This window comes from Myotis brandtii, unplaced genomic scaffold, assembly GCF_000412655.1.
Source record: "Myotis brandtii unplaced genomic scaffold, ASM41265v1 scaffold68, whole genome shotgun sequence".
Lineage (NCBI taxonomy): Eukaryota > Metazoa > Chordata > Mammalia > Chiroptera > Vespertilionidae > Myotis > Myotis brandtii.
The window spans coordinates 3511127-3532425 of record NW_005370657.1 but is presented as its reverse complement, the minus strand read 5'-3'; the positions used below and the strand labels follow the sequence as shown (position 1 = coordinate 3532425).

The following is a 21299-nucleotide window of genomic DNA, read 5'->3' as shown; positions in this document are numbered from 1 at the left end:
GGGCTCCCAGAGCCCAGCTGGTGTATCAGGACAAGGCAGGCTGGAGGCGGTGACTGAGCGTGGCACCTGCCACTGAGCTCACTGAGCTGACTCCCACAGCCACGGAGTCCTGCTGACCCTAGTGACCAGTGACACAGCTAGACACTTGGGTGTGCAGCATCCCAGGGGGAACTGAGAGAAAAGGGAGGAGGCGAGGGAAACCACGAAATGGAGGTCATGTTATTTCATTTGATCCTCACTACCAGGAGGCTGGGTATGGAGAGTCAGCCACCTTTCCCCTGAGGGAACGAGGCTCAGAGAGGTTATGTAACCGGTTTAGGGTCACACAGGGTGCGGGGGAACAGACCTATAGAAGCAGCAGAGACAGTGATTTCGATCCGAAGTCAGGTCTGCAGCCAGATCTTTCCAGTCAAAGCGGTGTGACCTTGGACATGTGACTTCACCTCTCCGAACCTCTGCTTCTTTAGCTGTATTAATAAAGACTCACACTTAAGGCGCACTCACTATGTGCTGGGCTCTGTTCTTGGCCACATTAACTCATTTAATCTTCACAACAACCCCACCAGACAGGAGCCCGTTTTACAAATGAGGAAACAGGAAGGCTGAGTTGCCCATAAGCTCACAGTTTCTAACCCAGGCTCCAGACACCAGGCTCTTAGCCCTGTGCTCTCGTGTGTCTGAAAAATGCAGGCCTGTTTGTCCAACAGATATTTACAGAGCTCCTACTCCTGGCCAGGCAGGCACTGTTCTGGGATATACAAGGGAACTAGACAAAGTCCCTGCCTCTAATGGTGCCTTCAGCAGAGTAGAGGAGACAAAAAACAAAACAAAACAAAAAAAAAACACACACACACAGATATGTTTCAGATGGTAATAGGTGCAATAAGGAAAAAGACACTAGGTAAAGGGACAGGGAGTAATGGGAGGTGGGTGGTCAGGGAAGGCTTCTTGGAGGAGCACAGAATTTACCTTTTTAACCATTTTAAAGTATACAACTCGGTGGCATTCAGTGCATTCACGATGCTGTGCCACCACCACTACTTCGTTCCAGAACATTTTCTCATCGGAAAGGAAACCACGGGCCCTTTAAGCAGTCACTCCCCCTTCCCCTCCCGCTAAGTCCCGGCAACCATTACTCCACGTTCTGCCTCTGGATTTGCCTATTCTGGACATTAATATAAATGGAATCATACAATACGTCGTCCTCTGTGTCTGGCTTCTTTCATTTAGCAAATATGCTTTCGTGTATATCGCTACTTAATCCTTTCTATGGCTAAATAAGATTCCACTGAATGGATGTACCCCATTTCATTTATCCATCAGCAGTGGGTGGACATTTGCCTTGTCTCCACCTTGTAGCTGTTGTGAATCGTGCTGCTATGAGCGTGCCTGCACAAGACTTTGAATACCTGCCTGCAATTCTTCGGGGTATATACCTAGAAGTAGAATTATGGGGTCATATGATAGTTCTGCATTTTACTTATTGAGGAACAGTCAGATTGTTTTCCTCAATAAGCGGCTGTTAATATTTTAATTAGTATTATTATAACCCCTCTATTTCCTTGTAGTGGATGCTAGCTTCTCAGCCATCTCTAACCGCCTTCACAAAGGTTGGGGGGGGGGTAGGGGGGCTGGATTCTGCTACCCCTTCCTCTCCTCTCCTCTTTCCCTCCCCCCAGCACTGGCCTCTGGCTCACCTGAGCCCCTCTTGCAGGTGTTTGGAGACGTGGACCAGGTGCGGATGACCTCAGAGGGCTCCGACTGCCGCTGCAAGTGCATCATGCGGCCGCTGAGCAAGGACGCGTGCAGCCGGGTGCGCAGCGGGCGCGCGCGAGTGGAGGACTTCTACACCGTGGAGACCGTGAGCTCGGGGTCCGACTGCCGCTGCTCCTGCACCGCGCCGCCCTCCTCGCTCAACCCCTGCGAGAACGAGTGGAAGATGGATAAGCTCAAGAAGCAGGCCCCCGAACTCCTCAAGGTAGACTTTCTGGGTTGGGGGTGGGAACACCTGGAGGAGCACCCAGCCTGGGCTGCCCGTGGAGAGTTCACATGCTCCAAGGCAGGTGCTGCTATCAGCCCATTTCACAGGTGAGGGAACAGAGGCTCCCTGCAGGGCAGCCACTCCTGGCCCAAGACCATGGGGTCCATAGGTGATGGAGGCAGCATTCTTTGGCTAGTTGCCCTGAATATATAGCCCCCGACCATCTAGTCCAGTGTTCTGTATTTTACCCAAACCAGTTCATCTGTCGGCACCTCTACATGGCATTTTAAATTTCATGACATTTTATTGTTTTAAATTAGTAATAATATTTCCCATATTCAAGTACCACCTGCACGCCAGATGTTGTGCTAAGCTCTCGTTACAGATTATTCCTCTATATGTTTAAACCGTTCTATGAAATACAGGGTCTTTGTCCTCAAGAAAAGAACACTGAGGTTCGGGGAGGTTAGATCACTGGCCCACGCCCTCACATCATGGCAGGTAGCCTCAAGGCTGTAGCATCCTTTATGGGAATTTTGTGCTCACACCATCACCACCCCACGCCATAGGCAGATTAGAAAGAAGCACCAGCTCTCGGGGTCACAGCACAGCCGGTGCCAGCAGCGACCACCAGGACCCAGGGCGTGGATGGGCATGTGCAGGCGAGATCGGTCCCCCAGCCAGCCAGGCCCCTTTGTGCCATTCCTACCGCTCAGCTCGGTGCTTAGTGGGCAGGGATTTGAACCCAGGCCCTGCTGGGTCCAGAGCTGTTCTGAACCACACCGCTCTCTTGTTTGCCTTTTGGAATGGACCAGATACCTTGGCGCTTTTGAGAGTATCTTTTTATCTTATAATTTCTTCCAAACATGTGGGTGTCACGATTGTGAAGTTGACTGAGCTGTTTGTCACCCTCCTTGTCAGCTAACAAGTTAGCTTGCCATTCTCATGGATGCTGGCAGAAGACACAAGCCTCCTGGGTCAGAAACAAAGGACTTTATTACTCAGAGCTGCCAGAGTCCCTACATGTTCTTGCCCTGGTTCTCCCACTCCAATCCCCGCAGGGTGATAGAGTGAGGGCCAGGTGACACCTGCACACAGAGAGGGGTGTTTTTCAAAAGAGGTGTCCCAACTTGGAGGATGCAAATCTGTTATCATGGGCACTGCGCACGCCTTCCCGGCTGCAGAAGGAACACCGTCTCTATGCCCCACGGCTGTTCACTGTACGACGAGATGGCCTGGAACCAGGACGGCCAGAGCCTCCGCGTGCAACACACGCAGAAAAGCAAGAGACCCACGAAGAATTGTCTCCCGACATTCGACATTCGGCTAAAGATGTTTTCCTTACATTTACCTTTAGTTGTATTAGTGTAACAATTGAATGGATACCAAAACTCTCAAAGTTGGGGTGGGGGTGGGGGGTTGTTGACTTTTAAGCTAAGGGGCCTCTGACAACTTGGCGGTCCCTGGACCACACTGCCTCCTGGGGCCTCACTAGGGCCCTGCAGACCCCCACTGAAGCCATAGGCCGGTCTCCAGCTCCAGGGACAAACGCAACTTCTGCTCAAGTCCACTTCTCAATAACTAAATAACTTCTCAAACTACTGGACAGGAGGCTACTCAAAACCTTTCCGTAAAAGCTGGCTAGCATCGTCCTTACCCTGGAGAGGGAACTTATGGTCCCAGCTTTACTTGTGGAGGAATCTGAGGCCCAGAGAGAGACTGTGACTTGCCTACGGTCACACAGCAAGAAATGGCCAGCACTAGGATTTGAGCTCGGGAATTCTCTGCTGTGCCCCCTTGCCCATGGGAGGGGTCCCTGGCACACAGGAGCCCATGGGGGGTTTCATTTAGCCTTAAAGGACTGGAGCAGGGTGCCAGCAGGTGGGGTTGTAGGAAGAAGAGAGGATATTCTGCCTCATTGATACCCTAGAAATAGAGGCGGGTACCTCAGGGGTACCCACAGAACCCCAAGAGGAGAAGGGGGCAGGGAAAGTATGACACAGGGCTGAGGCCTCTCCCATTTGACTTGGCTCTCCCTCCCTCAGCAGGAGGCTCTCTGTGGGCAGCCCCGAGGAGCAGTTAGAGGAAGCCCGTGGGGAGGGTAGAGGGCACCCCTGCCTTATGCCCACCCCTCATCCCTACCAATCCCTTCTCCTCACGCTAAGAAATCCAGCTCTGATTTGGCCTTGGTTACTTGATTCTGAGCAGGAGTGAGGGGATTCCAGGTCCCCATACCTCTCACCTCTCCACTCCCCTCCCTTGAACACAAAGCAGATATAGCCCCATCCTTGAGGAATCCCCAGTCTTATGGGGACATAGCTCCTGACCCCAATAATGGCAGCATGATTGGTGCTGGGTCAGGGAACGTCCCAGGGACCGTGGGAACCAAGAGGAGGAGGTAGCATTAGAACTGGGCTTTGAGGGATGTGTAGGAGTCTCTCGGGCAGAGCAGAAATTCGGGCATTCTGGGTGAGAGCAAGGGGAGCTTGTGTGGCACGGGATGCTTCCCTGCCCTCTCTCCGCTTCAGCCCCACAAGCCGCCTGTCGGTGTCTCTAACACAGCGCTCCTCAAGCTATCTATGGTGAAAGACCAGTTGTTTAAAAAAGCCTGTCAAGAACCAGTACTTTTGTAAAATACTCCAAAAATTAATTCTTAGAAAAATGAAACAAAAATACACAGGCACAATACAAGTCCAGTGTTTGATTATTGAGAGTCAACATATGAAATTGCTCTGCCAAATGCTGCAAAAGTCTATGAACGCCTCTCTCACTGTTGAGAAGCATTGTATCACAGAGGAGTAGGGAGCAGGTTGGCCCAGCGCTGGTCCGCAGACCACACTTGGAATAGACCGGCTCGAACACACCATGTTTCCTCCCACCGCCAGCTCTTTGCACAAGCTGTTCCCTTTGCCTAGAACGCCTTTCTCCTGCCATCTTTGCTTTCTCAGTGCTCAGCTCAATCGAAACTTCTTCCCTGGCAGACTTGACTAATTCATACCGGCTCCCAGACAAGGTCACGCCTCACCATGAATGCTCTGGGCACCTGTGTGTTACCGTCGGCGTTCCCAGAACCGGCACCTCTCGGTTACTCTCTGCATTCCTTGCCGGCCTGTGAAGGACCATGAAGCCTTGTGTCTGTCTTGCTCATCACTGTCCTTAGTGCCTGGCCCAGCATAAACATTTGCTGAGGCTGAAGAGGGGAGCAGGGGCAGATCACGGAGGGTGCAGATGCCAGGCTCAGGAGATGACAGTCACATGAGGGCAGTGGGGAGCCACAGGAAGTTATCCACAGGACATTTGCTGAGGCTGAAGAGGGGAGCAGGGGCAGATCAAGGAGCCTGCAGGAGATGACAAGTCACATGTGGGCAGTGGGGAGCCACAGGAAGTTATCCACAGGGGAGAGCCTCGTGGTCATAGCTGAGCTTTAGGAAGCCAGTTTTTAAATATATATATATATATATAATCATTGATTGGCTGCCTCCTACATGCCCCCTACTTGCCCTTGGCTGGAATCAAACCAGGGACCCTTCAGTCTGCAGGCCGACGCTCTACCCACTGAGCCAAACCGGCCAGGGCTAGGAAGCCAGTTTTGGTGTCAGCAGAGTGAAGCTGGAAGGTTCCCATTTAGCCCCTGGCCAGCAGTCGTTATTGCTGATACCCATGAGCCCCTTGCTGTGTGCTCACTCTGTGCTGAGCCCTGTCCCGTTTACTGCTCCTCACAATCCTATTGCCCCATTTCACAGAGAAGGAAGCCGAGGCACAGAAGGATCTATGTGCATGGTTCTCAGACTATGCTCCACCGAGCCCTCCGGGTACCGGGCAACCTCATGGCCTAAGCAAGGTTGTAGGGGAGCAGGGAGGACTCAAAGACCTACCCCTGCTCCCATCAGAGCCCCCACCCCCTGTTTCTGTTTTAGAGAGCCACGTCTACTCAGAGAAAAGCTCTCTGCTTAAAACAGCTTGAATACCCCTGGGAGAATGGGAATACAACTGTTTTGGAAGCAGCGGGCCAGGGCCAGACGGGAGCGCTGGCCTGCTCGGGCCCTGAGAAATGCTGCAGGGCTGGGAGGGGGGCCGTGCTGGAGGGCGGCTGGAGGAGCTGCCCTGCGGAGGAGCCAGGGAAGCTGATTTCCCAGCCAGCCCCTTGTCCCTGACACTCGCTGTCATCCTAGTCATCTGGAGGGAAATGTCATATCCTGATGAGGTGTGAGAGCGACGGGGAGGGGAGGGGCCGCTATAGTGAAGACCCCTGGTCTGGAGACCCAGCATCGTCCACTGACCTGTTGTGCAGGCCCCACCCCCTTCTTTCTTATCCTCAGTTTCCCCATCTGAACACAAAACAGGAGCAGTAAAGCATGATAGGCCCTACCATAGAGCGCCTGGGTGGCCTTGGGCAGTCACTTCCCCTCTCTAAGTTGCAGTTCCCAATCTATATGATGAAGACAAAAGGTGTCCAAACCCTGTCTTTGGTTGGGTCCCTAGAACAGACCCTGAGGCGGGTAATCTGTGTGCGGGTGACTTACAATGGAAGTGCTCCCAGGAGAAGCTGGTGCCAAAGTGGGAGATGTGGGGGCGGAAGGGAAGGCAGCCCAGCAGGGCTGTGGTCTCAGGCCAAGTGCCGGCCTCAGGGACGCTGGAGTATAAATGATGGCCCTTCGATGCCCACACCAGTCAGACATTGCCAGGAGGACATATGCTCCCAGACACTCTGGAGGCAAAGTGGCTCTTTGAAGAGAGTCACCGATGCAGGCCGGTCCAGAGAGGCCCCTGGAAGCCAGGCATGGGCACAAGAAACAGTAGGAGGGTCCCCAGGGGGTTATGGTTAGAGCTGCCTCTACGTACCTCTGGGGGTGTTGTGAGGATTATGTGAAATAGCCCGTTAAAGCCCCTAGCACCGTGCCTGCCATGTGGCAAGCACTCAAAAGATGGGATCTGCTGCTTTTCTCGTGATTATTAGCAGGCGAGGTCTAGTGGGTGCCGAGGGCCCACGCAGGCCATTCTGAGCCCCTGGGGTTGTGCGCCGAGGTGGGACTCCTTGCGCCCTTCATGCGGGTCCCGTGCTCTGCCCTCCCCCTGACTTGCCCTTCCCCGGGCAGCTGCAGTCCATGGTGGACCTCCTGGAGGGCGCCCTGTACAGCATGGACCTGATGAGAGTGCACGCCTACGTCCACAAGGTGGCCTCCCAGATGGACACGCTGGAAGAGGTAAGAGGGGGGCTCGGGCCAGAGGCCAGGCTGGCACCGTGCTGGGGGCCTGGGCAGGGTCTATCTTGACCCCGGTGGCTGCTGACAGCTGGACTCCAGCAGAGCTGGGAGGGGGAGACGCAGGCCATAGGGTCCAGACAGTGGGGAAGAGGTCTGACGGGTGCCAGGGCCTGCGGGAAACTGGAAGGCTGGGTGGAGAAACTGAGGCACCTGCTGCTTGTATGGAAGGGGTGGGGAGGGGGCTGGAACCTGCACTTGCCCTCAGTTCACCAAGACCAGGACCCACACATTGCAAACTTCAGGGCCACCCTTCTCATAAATGCCACCTGAGTGGTGCCCCCCTGAGGTGGTGCATCATGATGATGCCCCGTGACGGGCTGAACCCACGGGGGCCAGGCTCAAGGCACCTACCACGGAGACAGTGTCTTCTCCTGGTCAGGGCCACTGGGCTGGAGGACGGGCAGGCGGCTAGGACTGCCCCCCGAGGACAGGGACAGAGCTGGGCGAGCAGGGGTTCCAGGCTGCAGGTTCGAGGTTTGCATCTCTGCTGGCACGGCCTGGCCTCCGCCTGTTTCCTGCATCCGGCCTCTGCTGGGAGCCTGGGACATGCAGCTGCCAGGAGCGGGCGTGGGGGCTTCCTTTCCCAGCTTCCTTTCCAGAGGGAGGGGGCACCTGGGCATCCTGTGCCCAGGGTGGGAGATTAACCCCTTACTAACCCCAAAGTTGGGGTCACAGTGGCTTTAATTACTCAACAAGTGTTTGGTGAGTATCTACTCTGTGCCAGGCCTATGCCAACATGGGAGAAAGGTAATACCGACCAACTGAATTTCTATCGGGCACCAGTGTTTCCTGTGCACCTAGTACATGCCAGGCTCTCCTCTTGCTGACTCAACAGTTACCCTTTGATTTTTCTGCTTGCAATCTAAGGAAATGTTAACTCACTTCACATAACTGCGAGCCAAACAATCTGGAGGGGATGTCTGCTGGGCCTGGAACAAATCAGAAATGATTTCCACAGCAGCAAGGAAATGATTTTTAATTCTCTCCTGTTTTGCATTATCTGTGCTTTGCTTCTGTTCACTAAGTGATACGACAAAGTTTGTTGCTAGCCTGGGAGGACTGGGGAGCACAGCCTCGCTCGGAGGAGCTGGCTCCCTCTCCCTCTTCCCTTGCAACAGAAGTTCTCAACCAGGGCCCTCTGCTCCCCAGGGGACAGTTGGCAGTATCAGGAGACATTTTTGGTTGTCACAGTTTGGGGGAGTGGGTGGTGGATGCTATTTATTGGCTTCTAGTTGGGTAGGTGCCAGGGATGCTGCTAAGCATCCTGTAATGCACAGTAATGCTTAGGACACCCCCCCCACCCCACCCCCGCCCAAATCACAGCTGCCTGACAAGTGTTAGCAGTGCTGAGGCTGAGAAACTCGCCTTGCCCAGGTGACTTCTGTCTTCCGGGCCATCTAGTTAGAACTCACTTTCTTGTTCTTAGCATCTCTGCGCGTCACCCTGATATTTAGTTGTTGTGGTAAAGATCCTCATTTAACAGGCAAGGACACGGAGGCTCAGAGAGGTCAAGTCACCAGCTCAGGGCTTCTCAGCCAGGAAGGGGAGAGCAAGGATTTGAACCCAGCTCTGTCCGACTCCTGCCTGCTGCCTCTAGGTCCCTGAACCTGTTCACACCCAGGTTATCTTCTCCTCCGTAAACATTTCTACCAGTGAGGTTCAGACGCTCCAGGGCTGCACAGCAAAGAGGTGCTTCCTGCCTCTGACTCTCATTTCTCCTGCTTCAGCTGAGAAGTAGACTTGACACAGGAGTTCCATACATACCCAGGCCTGCTGGGGCTTTAGGGACCTGGGGCTGCTACCAGGCCACCCAGCTTCCCTGAGTCCTGCCCAATGGACAAGGTCAGCCTGGGCAACAGCCTGGCGATGGGGATCCCTGGGTTGGGGGATCCACAGAGAGAACGCGGCGATTCTGAGCAGTCCTGTTTACAGCAGGATTCAGAACCAAGGACCATGAGGGGGTGGATGGGGACTGCTAAAACCAGGGGGGTCCCCAGCAAGTGGGGGACAGGCGGGCAGGAGCAGAAACCTGGGAGTAAAAGTGGTGCTCAGTGCAGTGGGAGGAGACTGGGGACCAGGAGGGATCAGCATCTCACCCATCGCAAAACCCCAAAGAGTTTCATTATTTGAGCATGTTATTAAGAGAAGGTATTTATGTATCTCTTGTGAAATTAAGAGATAATTTTAAAGTAGCAACTTAAATGACGAATTCATATGGTGGCAGACTGTGCGTCCAGTAAAGGAATGGCCAGCACTATATACACAGACATGGGAGAGTTCTCAAGATCGGCTCAAGTGAAAAAGCCAAGTGTTAGGGAAGAAAAAAGGAAAATCCATAATAATTGGCTGAGAAACAAAAGTGGGAGGAGGACATATTTTATACCCGTTTGTATCTTTTTAATGTAGCACTGTGAACATATTTCACCTAATTTTTCATTCATTCACTTTTTAAATAAAGCATAACGACAGGGCCTTTTAGCGGCATGCTTTACTCCAGCCCTGCTCGCTGGTGCTGCCCCTGCCCGTGAGAATGGGCAGCAAAGCCCGATGGCAGGAGCCGGGGTGTCCCCCCAGGAGGAGGGGTGGGGCGCCAGCAGAGGAGGCTGGAAAGACCTCGGGTCCGCCCCCACAGAGCATCAAGGCCAACCTGAGCCGCGAGAACGAGGTGATGAGGGAGAGCATGCGCCACTTCAGCCAGCAGCTGCAGCACTACGAGAACCAGTCGGCCATCATGCTGAGCATCAAGAAGGAGCTCTCCAGCCTGGGCCTCCAGCTGCTGCAGAAGGACTCGGCCACAGCCCCTGCCGCCGCCCCCGCCCCTGCCCCCGGCCCTGGTAGCAAAGCTCAGGTGAGACCATGGCTCTGATTACGGGTGGGCTTGGGAGCACAGTGTGCCAGGGCCTCAGCCCTGAGGGCAGCTGGGTGGGTCTGGGGCTATAGGACAGGGCTGAGGGCTGGAGTGTCCACGGCAGGGCGGGTGCAGAGGGTGCCTGCTATTCAGTGAGCACCATCGGCCAGGTGAGCTGGGAGCAGACGCGGGGATCTAGCCCAGGAGTCCGCTCCCTGAGCCAAACACTTGGCAGAATTCTCATTCCCGTTTCCAAACTAGTGGGGACAGGGTCATCGGGATGACCCTCCCTGCCTGGCCCTGGAAGACCAGGTCTGTTGCAGCCAACCACTTCTAGTCGCCCCTGCTATGGCCGGGCCGCTGTCTGGGTCAAGTTTGCTCAGGGGTAGATAGGCAATGGCTCGCGGATCCCTGCACAGTAACGCCACATCATCCAACCCAACCTGGGGTGAAGGACTCCTGCAGCAAACCCCCAGACATTCCGTGCTCAAGCTCAGAGCACAAAGTGAGCAGAGGTTTGTCACAGGCACAGCCACCCTTGACATATAACACACCGTTGTGCAAGTTTGACAAAGGCCCTCCTGCAGGCAAACACACTGAGGAAAAGGGCGTCCCTCTGGGCAGATAAATTAGAAAGGGTAGCCCCCTTGAGTGGACAGATTGTACAAAGGCTCCTTCTGTTGAGCGACACACCAGGGCGTGAGGCTTGGCTGATGGAGTAAGACCAGATTTCAGCCCCATTCGTGCCCCTTCGCCAGTCACCTGTGTGCAGGACACAACCCGCACCGCTCACAGCGAGCGGCCTTGTTTTTGGTGAGTGGGGGATGAAGGGAGCTGCTGTTGTAGATTCCTGCATCGAACCCGACTCCCTCACAGACATCATCTTAGTTCATCCCATAGCCACCTGCCAGGAGGGATGCTCATCGCCCATTTGGCCGATGAGGAAACGTGGACCGTGGGGAGTGGGTGTCTGCACTGGGACCAGAATGGGCTGTGTGCCTGCCGAGTCCATGCTGTCCATTGCCACCCTCGGCCTCCTGCGCTGACATTGTGATGTTGGGGCCATTGGCATCTGAACCGGAACCACCTAGGGCTGGAGCCTTGGCCCAGAGCTGGCTTTCTGCTTGTTCTCCTGCCAGTTCCACAGGCGTGAATGAACCACGCAGAGTCCAGATTCTGTCCTTGCTCTGCCTAACGGAGGTTGACGTCACAGGCCCTGTGTTCTTGTGCCAAGCCAGCACCAAGGGCATTTAAAAGGGAAGGGAAACAACAAAATTTACGAAATGTTAGGAACTGCATGCCCTAAGGGCAATGCCTGGGTGACCAGCCGTCCCAGGTGTGCCAGTCTGCCCAGGGCTGAAGGGTTCCCAGGATGCGGACTTTCAATGCTGAGACCGGGAAAGTTCCAGGCACACTGGGAGGAGTTGGTCACCTTGCAGAGGGGCCTGAGAACCCCTCCTCGGCCCATAAACAAAGACCAATGGGTGAGAGAGACAGAGATGAGAAGCTGACCTGGTGGTTGCTACCTCCCCATGGAGCTGACTATTGCAGTCAACCCCTTTGGGGAATATATAGGAGTTAGGAAATGGGACAGGAATCTAACCCACCAGGCTGGCCTTCAAGCCTGCAGGGGAGCTAGAGAGCCGAGTGGGGAAACAGGTACACCCCGGTCATGGATATAGCCACTATGGGAGGAAAGCTGTGGCTATGAGCTCCTGGGATGTATGGGGTACTCTGAGCACCAAATCCATGACCAGGCAGCTGCCACAGATGGGTTGAGTCCTTCCAGCCCCCACATGCTGAGCCTCCATGACACCCCCACAATATCCCTTCTACCAGCCCCAAGTCTGAGTTTTCCCTTCTCTCCTAGGACACAGCTGGAGGGAAAGGCAAAGACAGCAACAAATACGGCAGCACGCAGAAGAGCTTCGCAGACAGGGCCCTCCCAAAACCTCCTAAGGAGAAGCTGCTGAAGGTGGAGAAGCTGAGAAAGGACAGTGGCCAGGGTCGATTCCCCCAGCCCACAGTCAGGCCCCGGGCCCTGGCCCAGCAGCAGGCGGTGATCCGAGGCATCACCTACTACAAGGCGGGCAGCAGGGAGGCGACCGAGGCTGGTGAGTTGGAGGGGATTGAAACCTTGAGGAGCGGGGCTTGCTGATGGCTAGCCACAGCCCAAGGATGTCCCTCAGGGACCCAGGGTCTTCTCTACAGTCCCAGAGTTCAACTCCGCTGGTTGCCTGTTGGTGCCCTTCGCTCATGCACACAGTGGGATAATATCTCCTCATGGGGTTGTGCGGATGAAATGATAGAATCAACACCATGGGCCACTCAGTTCCTTTCCAGATTCATAGCCGTCTCCACCCTCACTGGACTTCTCCTCCTTCATCCAAAGATTTGCTGCAGGTCCACTGTGTACTTGCTGCATTGCCCAGAGATTCTGCCTAATATGGAGCTCACAGTCTAGTGGGAAAAACCAAATCCATGGCCAGGCAGCTGCCACAGGTGGGGTGAGAACGCAGGGGCTGCAGCCAGGCCCGGGTTCTAAAAGGTGACGTGGGCCCTTTGGGACACTTCATGTTTCCAGACTGGCCTTGGGATGGATGGCCTCTCCGGCACCTCCCACTTCTTATTCCCCAAAGAAGAGCCCACAGACACCTGTGTTCTCCCTGCAGCCCCTTGGTGCATCACAGTGAAGGACAACAAAGTAATTAATTGGAGACAAAAGTTCCAAGAGTAGCCAAATTTCTGGGCCACCACCACTAGTGTGGCTCCTGGCTCTTCCTCCAAGACCCTCTGCAGACGCCTGCTCTTCTCTGATGTCCCTGAGAATGTCCCGAGCCTGCTCCCCTCTCCTGGGTCCTGCTGACCACCTCCTCCATGAGGCCCTCTGCCCAGCCCGTGTCCAAGGGAGCTGGGAGGGGGGACTGTGAGGAGCCTGTCTCCTTCAAGAGCCCCCTCAATTCTTGGTTTCTCAGGGCTCAGGGGAGACTCCCCCAGCCCCTAGTGCCAGCTGCTGGCCCTGAGTCCTGCCAGCTCAGCCTGGGCGGCACGGAGCCTCTGACCCCTGGCTGGGACACTGCCCAAGAACAGCTGCAGGATCTGACTTTGCCAGTGAGGCCCGTGGGAACAAGCCCCTGCCCTGGCAGGCTGCCCAAGCCAGGCCCCCAGGAGGCCCCCGACCAGAGGGTGTGCCCCATTCCTGAGAGACTCCAGGGGCTGCCCTGCAGTGAGTCGTGGCTACACCTCTGTGCAGAGAGGAAGCCCAGGCCAGGAAGAAATCAGGTCCTGGTCCTGGAGTCCAGTGCACCCCAACTCCATCACAGCAACACCATTCCTTTGTCCCCGGCATCACAGTTTTCTGTACTTCACCCAGTATCATCCTTGACCCAGGTGAGGAACCCAGCTCAGAGAGGCGAAGTGGCTGGCTCCACATCTCACAGCGAGTTGTTGGGACTGGAACCCAGGTCAGCAGGCTGCAGAGCCTGCCTTGGACCCCTTCACAGCTCTGTCCCCAGCGCTGAGGGGTCTTTGTCCCTTTCTGTGTGTCATTGAGTCTGCTTTCCAGACCCGATCCAACCCAGCCCGGAGAAGTGTGTGGTCAGGGATGACCCAGGTGGCTCCAAACCAGGTCCCACGGGTGCTGAAAAAGGCCTCCTGTGAGCAAAGCCCATGCCAGCAGGGGTGGGCGAAGAGGGGAAGGGGTTGCCAAGAAAGCTGAGAGACGGGAGATGGGAAATGAGGGGACAGAGAAAGACAGGGGCTGGGGTCCAGAAGGTGGCGGGAAGCTGGCTACACCCGCCCCTCCGGCTGGAAGTGTCATATACTAGGTAAGAGAAGACAGAGGGTGGGTTCCAGGGGACAGGACTGGGAGGATGTCCGGAGATGGCTTTCTGCCTCCTGGAACCAAATCTAGGAAATGGAATAATTGGCACAGTGTGTCTGACAGTTGGGAGGAAAGAGGTCTTGTATTTGGCAGAATCTGTGCAAATGTACACATTTTCCTATAATCAGCACCACAGCCTAACACGGTGGGTCTTTCACTTCACAGAAGGGGAAGCTGAGGCCACTCAGCTGGGGGGCTCCGAGCTGGTCTGCCGCCCACGGAGCCCACTTTTCGAGGCCTTTCACTCCCCAGCCCTCCCCTGTCCTCCGCATGGCCCCAGAGCTGGGCGCCTGCCGGCCTGGGGAGGAGCCCGGAGCAGCAGGTGCTGCTAGGAGGTGAGCTCAGGGTCTTCTCTCCACAGACAACGCCCTCAGGGGCACTTCCTGGCTGGAACAGCTGTCGCCCAGGGAGGAGGGCAGGCCGCCCGAGCCCAACTCTGCGGAACATGAGGAGGCTGGGCCCAGGGCTTCTGAGGGAGGAGACTTGGCCCCTAGCACCCCCTCCTCGAGGCCAGCCACCACCCCAAGCCCCAGTGCCACCACCAGTCCCCTGCCCACCGAGCCATCTTCACACCCAGAAGTCCCCAGGCAAGGTGAGTAAGCCTCCCAGGGGTCAGCAACCTACGCCCGTGGGCCTGATCCAGCCTGAAGCCTGTTTTTCTCCAGCCCTCCAGCTGTTTCTACATGGTAAGGGGTTGTTTAAAAAAGAAGATGGGGCAAAAGTATGTGGTCTGGCAAACCTAAAATGTTTACCATCTGATCCTTTACAGAAAAAGCTTAACAACATTTACAACGAAACAGGTATTTTCAACAAGTTCTTTTTTTTAAAATATATTTTTTATGGATTTCAGAGAGGAAGGGAGAGGGAGAGAGAGATAGAAACATCAATGGTGAGAGAGAATCATTGATCAGCTGCCTCGTGCATGCCCCCCCCTGGGGATCGAGCCCGCAACCCGGGCATGTGCCCTTGACTGGAATCGAACCTGGGACCCTTTAGTCCGCAGGCTGACGCTCTATCCACTGAGCCAAACTGGCTAGGGCTCAGCAAGTTCTTTTTAAAAAGTCACCTAGAATCCCATCATCAAATCCAACAACTATTTTCACTTCTTTATTTCCTCTGTCCAGTCTCTGGCTCTGTTTTTAGGTTCACATATGTGGGTTTTGGCTGGTGCCTTTGGTAGAAATCCTCCTCCGTAAGTCATCGAGCCCACCCATCTTGGGCATCTTGCCTGCCCGAGACAGCAAGCCGTCCTGGGCCCGAGCACACGCCATTTTTAGGAATCTTTCCTAAGGATCCATCAGCGATTTGGACAACAGCTGCCCCTTAAACTGGTTTCCTCGCAGCCTATTTCTAATGTCAGAAAATTGGACATAATCTAAAGCTCTAACACTGAGGGGTCTGGTTTAATAAATTCGAGGGCACAGCTGTCGGGTGGCCTGGTAGAACCTAGAAGTCACATCATTAAAAGGCCATGTACTGCTGGGAGAAATTGCTGAGTGGAGGGAAAAAGACAGGACATATTCGGAAGAACCATAGTTTTCAGAAGTACATCTGCATGACTGTACATGTAAAGAAAAGGAAGGAAATGTAACATGCTAGAAAGTTTCTTTGGACGATGGAATTCTGAATGGTTTTTATTTTCTCCTTTGCTGAATGTTCTGTGTTTTTTTTTCAATGATCAGACATTGCTTTGATCATGAGGGAAATAAAAACAAGAGGCTGCAAACAAAACATCAGGAGGGATGTAGGTTAGACCAGAGTGTTCCCAGGACTGTTGCTCGGACTCGGGGCCCGTGGGTCTGAGTACCAAATGCTGCTCCCCTCGCTCCCCACAGGCAGGGAGGCCAGCTGTGAGGGCACCCTCCGGACCGTGGACCCCCCTGTGAGGCACCACAGCTACGGGCGCCATGAGGGAGCCTGGATGAAGGACCCGGCCGCGCAGGATGACAGGATCTACGTCACCAACTACTACTATGGAAACAGCCTGGTGGAGTTCCGCAACCTGGAAAACTTCAAGCAAGGTCGGGGGCCCCGGAGATGGGAGCGGGGCAGGGTGTGGGTGGCCTGGGAGAGTCCCCCATGGAGGGTTGGCCCTCCTTGGCTTGCGGTTTCCTGTGGTCCAGACTTCCCCAGCCTGGCTGAGCTCCAAATGGTCAGCCACCCCAAGAAGGGCAGTCGGGGGTACCCCCTTAGTGCTAGCACCGTGCCAAGAGCTGGAAGCCCCAGCAAAGAAGATGGACAAGGCCCTGTTCTCATGAGGGTAACTCACTGTCAAGGGGAGCAATACTTAGAGTTTCCACTGGTGCGTATTATATGCTAATCGCCTGTGTGAGTCAGCTCATGTTGTCTTTATAATCCAGGAGGTGGGGGTTACCACCCTGTTTTACAGGTGAGCAGGGCCCCAGGCCTCAGAGGAGCTGCAGGTCTGGGCAGGGAGGACAGAATGTTGGTTATCAGATCTGGGGCATGGTGGGGGAAGGGGTCATTTAGACATGGCCCACGCTCCAGAACTGCAGTCTTCCTTGGAAGGCAGAGACTTAAAGAAACAATTTGAGTACACATAGTGTTAGAGGGAGAGCTCAGGAGGCAGTCACAACCCTGCCGGGAGATCAGGGAAGACTTCCCAGAGGAGGTGATGCTGAGTTGAGCCCTAGGGGAGGGAGAGAAAGGAGAAGGAAAGGTGTTCCAGGCAAAGGCCCGGTGTGTGAAGAGGTTCGGCAATGAGAAGAAGCACTGTGACATAGAAGGGGGGTGCAGGGCGTATAGTGAGAGAGTGGCTGAGGCCGGCTTTGTGTGCCCCATGAAAGAATTTGGAGTTACCCTGAGAGCTGTGGTGTCACAGGGTATGACCTGGAACAGCTAAAGTCCTTCCTCTGCCAGAGCAAATTGGCCTGGCCCCTGCCTCGAGGGGCGCAAAAGCCAATGAAAGGTGCAAAGACAAAGGTGTGGGAGGACAGAGAGGCCCTGGCTCAAGCTGGGGAGATCAGAGAAAGCTTCGTGGAGGAGGCAGCATGGGCCAGGGCTCTGAGAGATAAGGAGGCCTTCCCAGGCAGACAGGATGGGGCCTGGCCGTCCAGATAAAAGGAGCAGCATGAGCCACAGCAGGGACTGGCATCACCCGTTTCCTCCTGGGCAGACGGGATACTAGTCCTTCCTCGGTGGGGCTGCGGGGATAGGACGATAGGCCCAGCTCCAGGCCCACAGCACACTCAGTACCCATGGCTTGCTGAGCCATCCCAGAGCCCTGGGTGGCCTCGCTGGTCCCTGGGTGAGCCAGGGCGGGTGTGACCAGCTGCCCTGCACACGCAGGTCGCTGGAGTAACATGTACAAGCTGCCCTACAACTGGATCGGCACGGGCCACGTGGTGTACCAGGGCGCCTTCTACTACAACCGCGCCTTCACCAAGAACATCATCAAGTACGACCTGCGCCAGCGCTTCGTGGCCTCCTGGGCGCTGCTGCCCGACGCCGTGTACGAGGACACCACGCCCTGGAAGTGGCGCGGGCACTCGGACATCGACTTCGCCGTGGACGAGAGCGGGCTGTGGGTCATCTACCCCGCGGTGGACGACAGCGACGGGGCCCAGCCCGAGGTGATCGTGCTGAGCCGCCTGGACCCGGGGGACCTGTCGGTGCACCGCGAGACCACGTGGAAGACGCGGCTGCGGCGCAACTCCTACGGCAACTGCTTCCTGGTGTGCGGCATCCTGTACGCCGTGGACACCTACAACCAGCGGGAGGGCCAGGTGGCCTACGCCTTCGACACGCACACGGGCACCGACGCCCGCCCGCAGCTGCCCTTCCTCAACGAGCACGCCTACACCACCCAGATCGACTACAACCCGAAGGAGCGGGTGCTGTACGCCTGGGACAACGGCCACCAGCTCACCTACACCCTCCACTTCGTGGTCTGAGCGGGGACCTGCGCCCACAGGAGAGGAGCGGCGATGGGCACGGGGCTCTCCATAGCAACTCCTGCAAGGAACTCCATCAGCAAATATTTATTGGGGACGGGGCGGGGCCAGGAGCTAGGCATACGGCATAGCCAGTAGAAAGCTTTCTGAGCGCCCAGTGGAGTAATCATTGCTTCCACTGTGCCCAGAGCTTCATGAGCACTAACCCACCTCACCCTCCCAACGGCACCCTTGGAGGTAGAGATAGTTAAGCCCATTTCACAGGGGAAGACGCTGAGGCTCAGAGAGACAACATGCCTTGCCTCAGGAGCCAGTTTGGATCAGGCAGGCCATGTGTCACAACAGCCTCATTTTACAGATGAGACTTGACCATGCTGCCCCCTGTGTCTGTCCCTCTCCCCTCTTCTAATTTCTCTTGTTCTCACAACTCTGTCTCCCTTCCCAGGGCTTCTGAGAACCAGAGGCCTTTGGGACCAGTGCACTGATGTTGGGTGGAGGCCAGGCTCTGTGTGCCACCCCAGGTCCCCGTTCTGGCTGAGCGTTGGTGGCCCTGGGCTTCGGGCCCTTTGGCTAAGGTCCCTGTTCCTTGGCTGTGGCCAGGCCTCCTACCCTACCCCACCCGCTGTCCAACTACATTCCAAACCTCCATGGTCACCCAGCCACTGAGCAGAAACCACACCCCAAGAAAAATACCAGCCCCCCGTTCCAAGTTCCCCCTCCCTCTGTAGTCAACTCTATTTTCTCTTCTTCCTCAGTGCTGTCATTTGTTTCTGCAGCAACAGCTGAGAAGGCTGCAGACAGCTGCCTGCCAGCAGCGACTCTACCAGGGCAGGGAGCCGGGCCAGCCCCCAGGCTCCCTCTCCACCCACAAGAGCTGACTCTGGCCACATACCCAGGCCCTGGAACCACTCCCCAGTCCCTTCCAGAGCCTCTGGGCCTGGGGTCTACCTTGTCCTTTCACTCTGGGCATTTCAAGCCACAACCTATATGCACTCAGGGATACCTCCAGGTCGGCCTTGAGCAAGACGCTAGGCCTGAGGTCAGGGTGGGGCCAGGATGAACCGGATTCCCTCTTCTTTGTCAGTCCTGACCTGGTCATTTGTGAGATGGCCCAGCAGCCTGGGGGGCTGGGGAAGGCGAGATGGGAGCAGTCGGGTCCAGGGGAGGCATCGGACCTGGTTGCAGGGAACAGCCGGAGCCTTTTTCCGGGCTTCAGAGATGGTGGTGCCAGGGCTGCCCCGAGCCCAGGACCTGGGGCTGAGCAGCACTGGTAGATGCCCCACCTGGAACTGCTGATGGCTCCCTGAGCCTCAGATCCAGGCAACAAGACCTTGAAGCCTGCCCCTCATCTGCTGCGGACAGTCTTTTTAGAGCTGGGAAGTTCTCCAGTCCAACTCCCTGTTTCACCAAAGGAGAAATAGGCCCGGAAAGGTTTAGAGAGGGCACGGGGCCACACTGGGAACAGGATACAGCCGATTTCCTTCGGAAGGTCTCTGTCTACATCCTTTACTCTCCTGGCTTAGAGGCAGCTCTGCCTGGGAAGGCGATAGACCACCCAGCACCCAATCCATCCCAACACCTCAGAGACGTATTTACTGCTGATCCCTACACACCCAGACCCGCTCCCCCGCATGCCAGCTCCTGGGTATCTGTCTATTTGGACACCCTGTTGTCACGTTAGGAACTCTAGCTGCATACCTGAGAGTGCAGGGAAATGCATTTTGTGCTGAATACATCTCTTTGTATCGTCAGGTGATTTTGTATCGTCAGGCATTGTCAGGTGATGTTGTTTTGCTTAAGCTGTAACTCACCCCTGAAATAAAGGGGAACGATGACGCCCAGCCGAGCAAGGCCTGACTCATAGTGGTGGATACATCCAGCCTCCTCCACCCAAGCATCCCGCTCCACTCACAGGCCCGTAAGGGGGCTGCGTGTCCCTTGACCCTGGGTGTGGGTTTTACAAGACTGTGTCTTTTATGATATCACAGCCCAACCATGTGAGAAGTGTTCAGGCTCCTCTTTCTCCATTAATCTGAGAAAAGGCAAAGTGAGAATGGACTGATTTTGAAAAATTAAAGGGCAAGCAAAATGGTTGTCTGGGAAGATGATTCTGGCTGCAGCCTCCAAACACTTACTAAGCCTCTTCTGCTTTCAGGCCCTTGTATGTGGGTTGTGTGGAAGGAATATTTTCCTCATTTTACAGATAGTCAAACTGCAGCCTAGAGAAGGTAAGTCATGGAGGCAGTTAAGTGGAGGGCGAGGTTTCAAAATCAGGTAATAAACCATATTCATTGACTCATCAACCATGTGCTAAGCATGCCATGGGCTTATTCTTGCATCTCCACAACAATATAAGGTATATACTCTGAATATGCCCATTTTACAGATGAGGAAACTGAGATGAAAGGTCACAGTGCAGCTTAGTCTGTGGCAGAGTTGGGGTTTCAGGGCTGGTCAGTATATTTTCTATGCTAACTGTATGCCACCCTATGCCCATTTTACAGATGAGGAAACTGAGATGAAAGGACTTATCTAAGGTCACAGTGCAGCTTAGTCTGTGGCAGAGTTGGGATTGCATGGCTGGTCAGTATATTTTCTATGCTAACTGTATAGAAAGTTAGCAGCAGCTCTAAAAATGGTGGCTGTTGCTTTTATTCAGTGTGGCCAGGCCACAGATTACATCCACATATGAGACCCAAGAAGAAGGTTGGGGTCAGCTTGGAAAGAGCCTTGAATGCCAGGCCAACCACATTTAGAACAAAGCCAAGTATAAATTAACAGAGAAAAGAAAATTCTAAGGCGATTAGGTTTATACCAAAGCCCCAAACTAATGGTTGTTAGGAATCTTGTAACCCGTCATGTTTTCTGTTTTGCTTTGGCCACTGGGAAGCTCAAAGTCAAATGTGTTATTATTTTTAACAATTGTACTGAGTCTCCCACTGGACTCTGGCTTCGTTCTAGTCTTCCTGCTTTTGCCTTTACCCTAATCTTTTTATTTTTATTCTATTGTATTTTATCTATTTTTGTAAGTTGCCACAATCCCTTGTTTGCAACATAGTGGCGTATACCTAAATAAACACATGACCAAAAGCTTGATTTGAAAGTCTTGACTAAATGCAATGGTGTACATCCTTATCATAACACAGACATTTAATAACTTTTTAAAAAAACTGAGTTTGTTATGAGACTTGGCCTCGTCACTCTACTGATCTGAATAACGAATGAGGGCAGGAGAATCTGAGGCCGCCTGAAAGCCACCCCTCCCCGTGCAGAGGAGGAGCGAGCCATTCCCAAGGTGTTCAGATACCGCCCCGAACCCCACCTTCCCCCGTGGGCTGCAGAGAGAGGGGGGTATTTACACTCGATCGCTGGGGGAGAAGTAAAAACAGAAAGAAATGCTTTCCTGGAA

The 21299-nt window shown here is 54.7% G+C and overlaps 1 protein-coding gene across 1 annotated transcript; it reads left to right on the top strand.

Moving 5' to 3' along the window:
* Positions 1 to 1207: 1207 nt before the first annotated feature.
* On the top strand, positions 1208 to 20986 carry OLFML2A (olfactomedin-like 2A). The gene is made up of 9 exons (XM_014529388.1): positions 1208 to 1442; positions 1703 to 1978; positions 7078 to 7185; positions 9878 to 10093; positions 11964 to 12207; positions 14338 to 14568; positions 15812 to 15997; positions 17286 to 20297; positions 20416 to 20986. The coding sequence occupies exons 1-8, from the start codon at positions 1293 to 1295 to the stop codon at positions 17888 to 17890; spliced, it is 2016 nt and encodes a 671-aa protein (XP_014384874.1). The 5' UTR covers positions 1208 to 1292; the 3' UTR covers positions 17891 to 20297; positions 20416 to 20986.
* Positions 20987 to 21299: the final 313 nt, after the last annotated feature.

Coding starts and splice junctions, on each gene's coding strand:
- OLFML2A (XM_014529388.1), top strand. CDS start 1,293: ATGGATGTACCCCATTTCATTTATCCATCAGCAGTGGGTGGACATTTG. Junction 1,443..1,702: donor TTCGGGGTATATACCTAGAA/GTAGAATTATGG, acceptor GGCTCACCTGAG/CCCCTCTTGCAGGTGTTTGG. Junction 14,569..15,811: donor CCCAGAAGTCCCCAGGCAAG/GTGAGTAAGCCT, acceptor CGCTCCCCACAG/GCAGGGAGGCCAGCTGTGAG.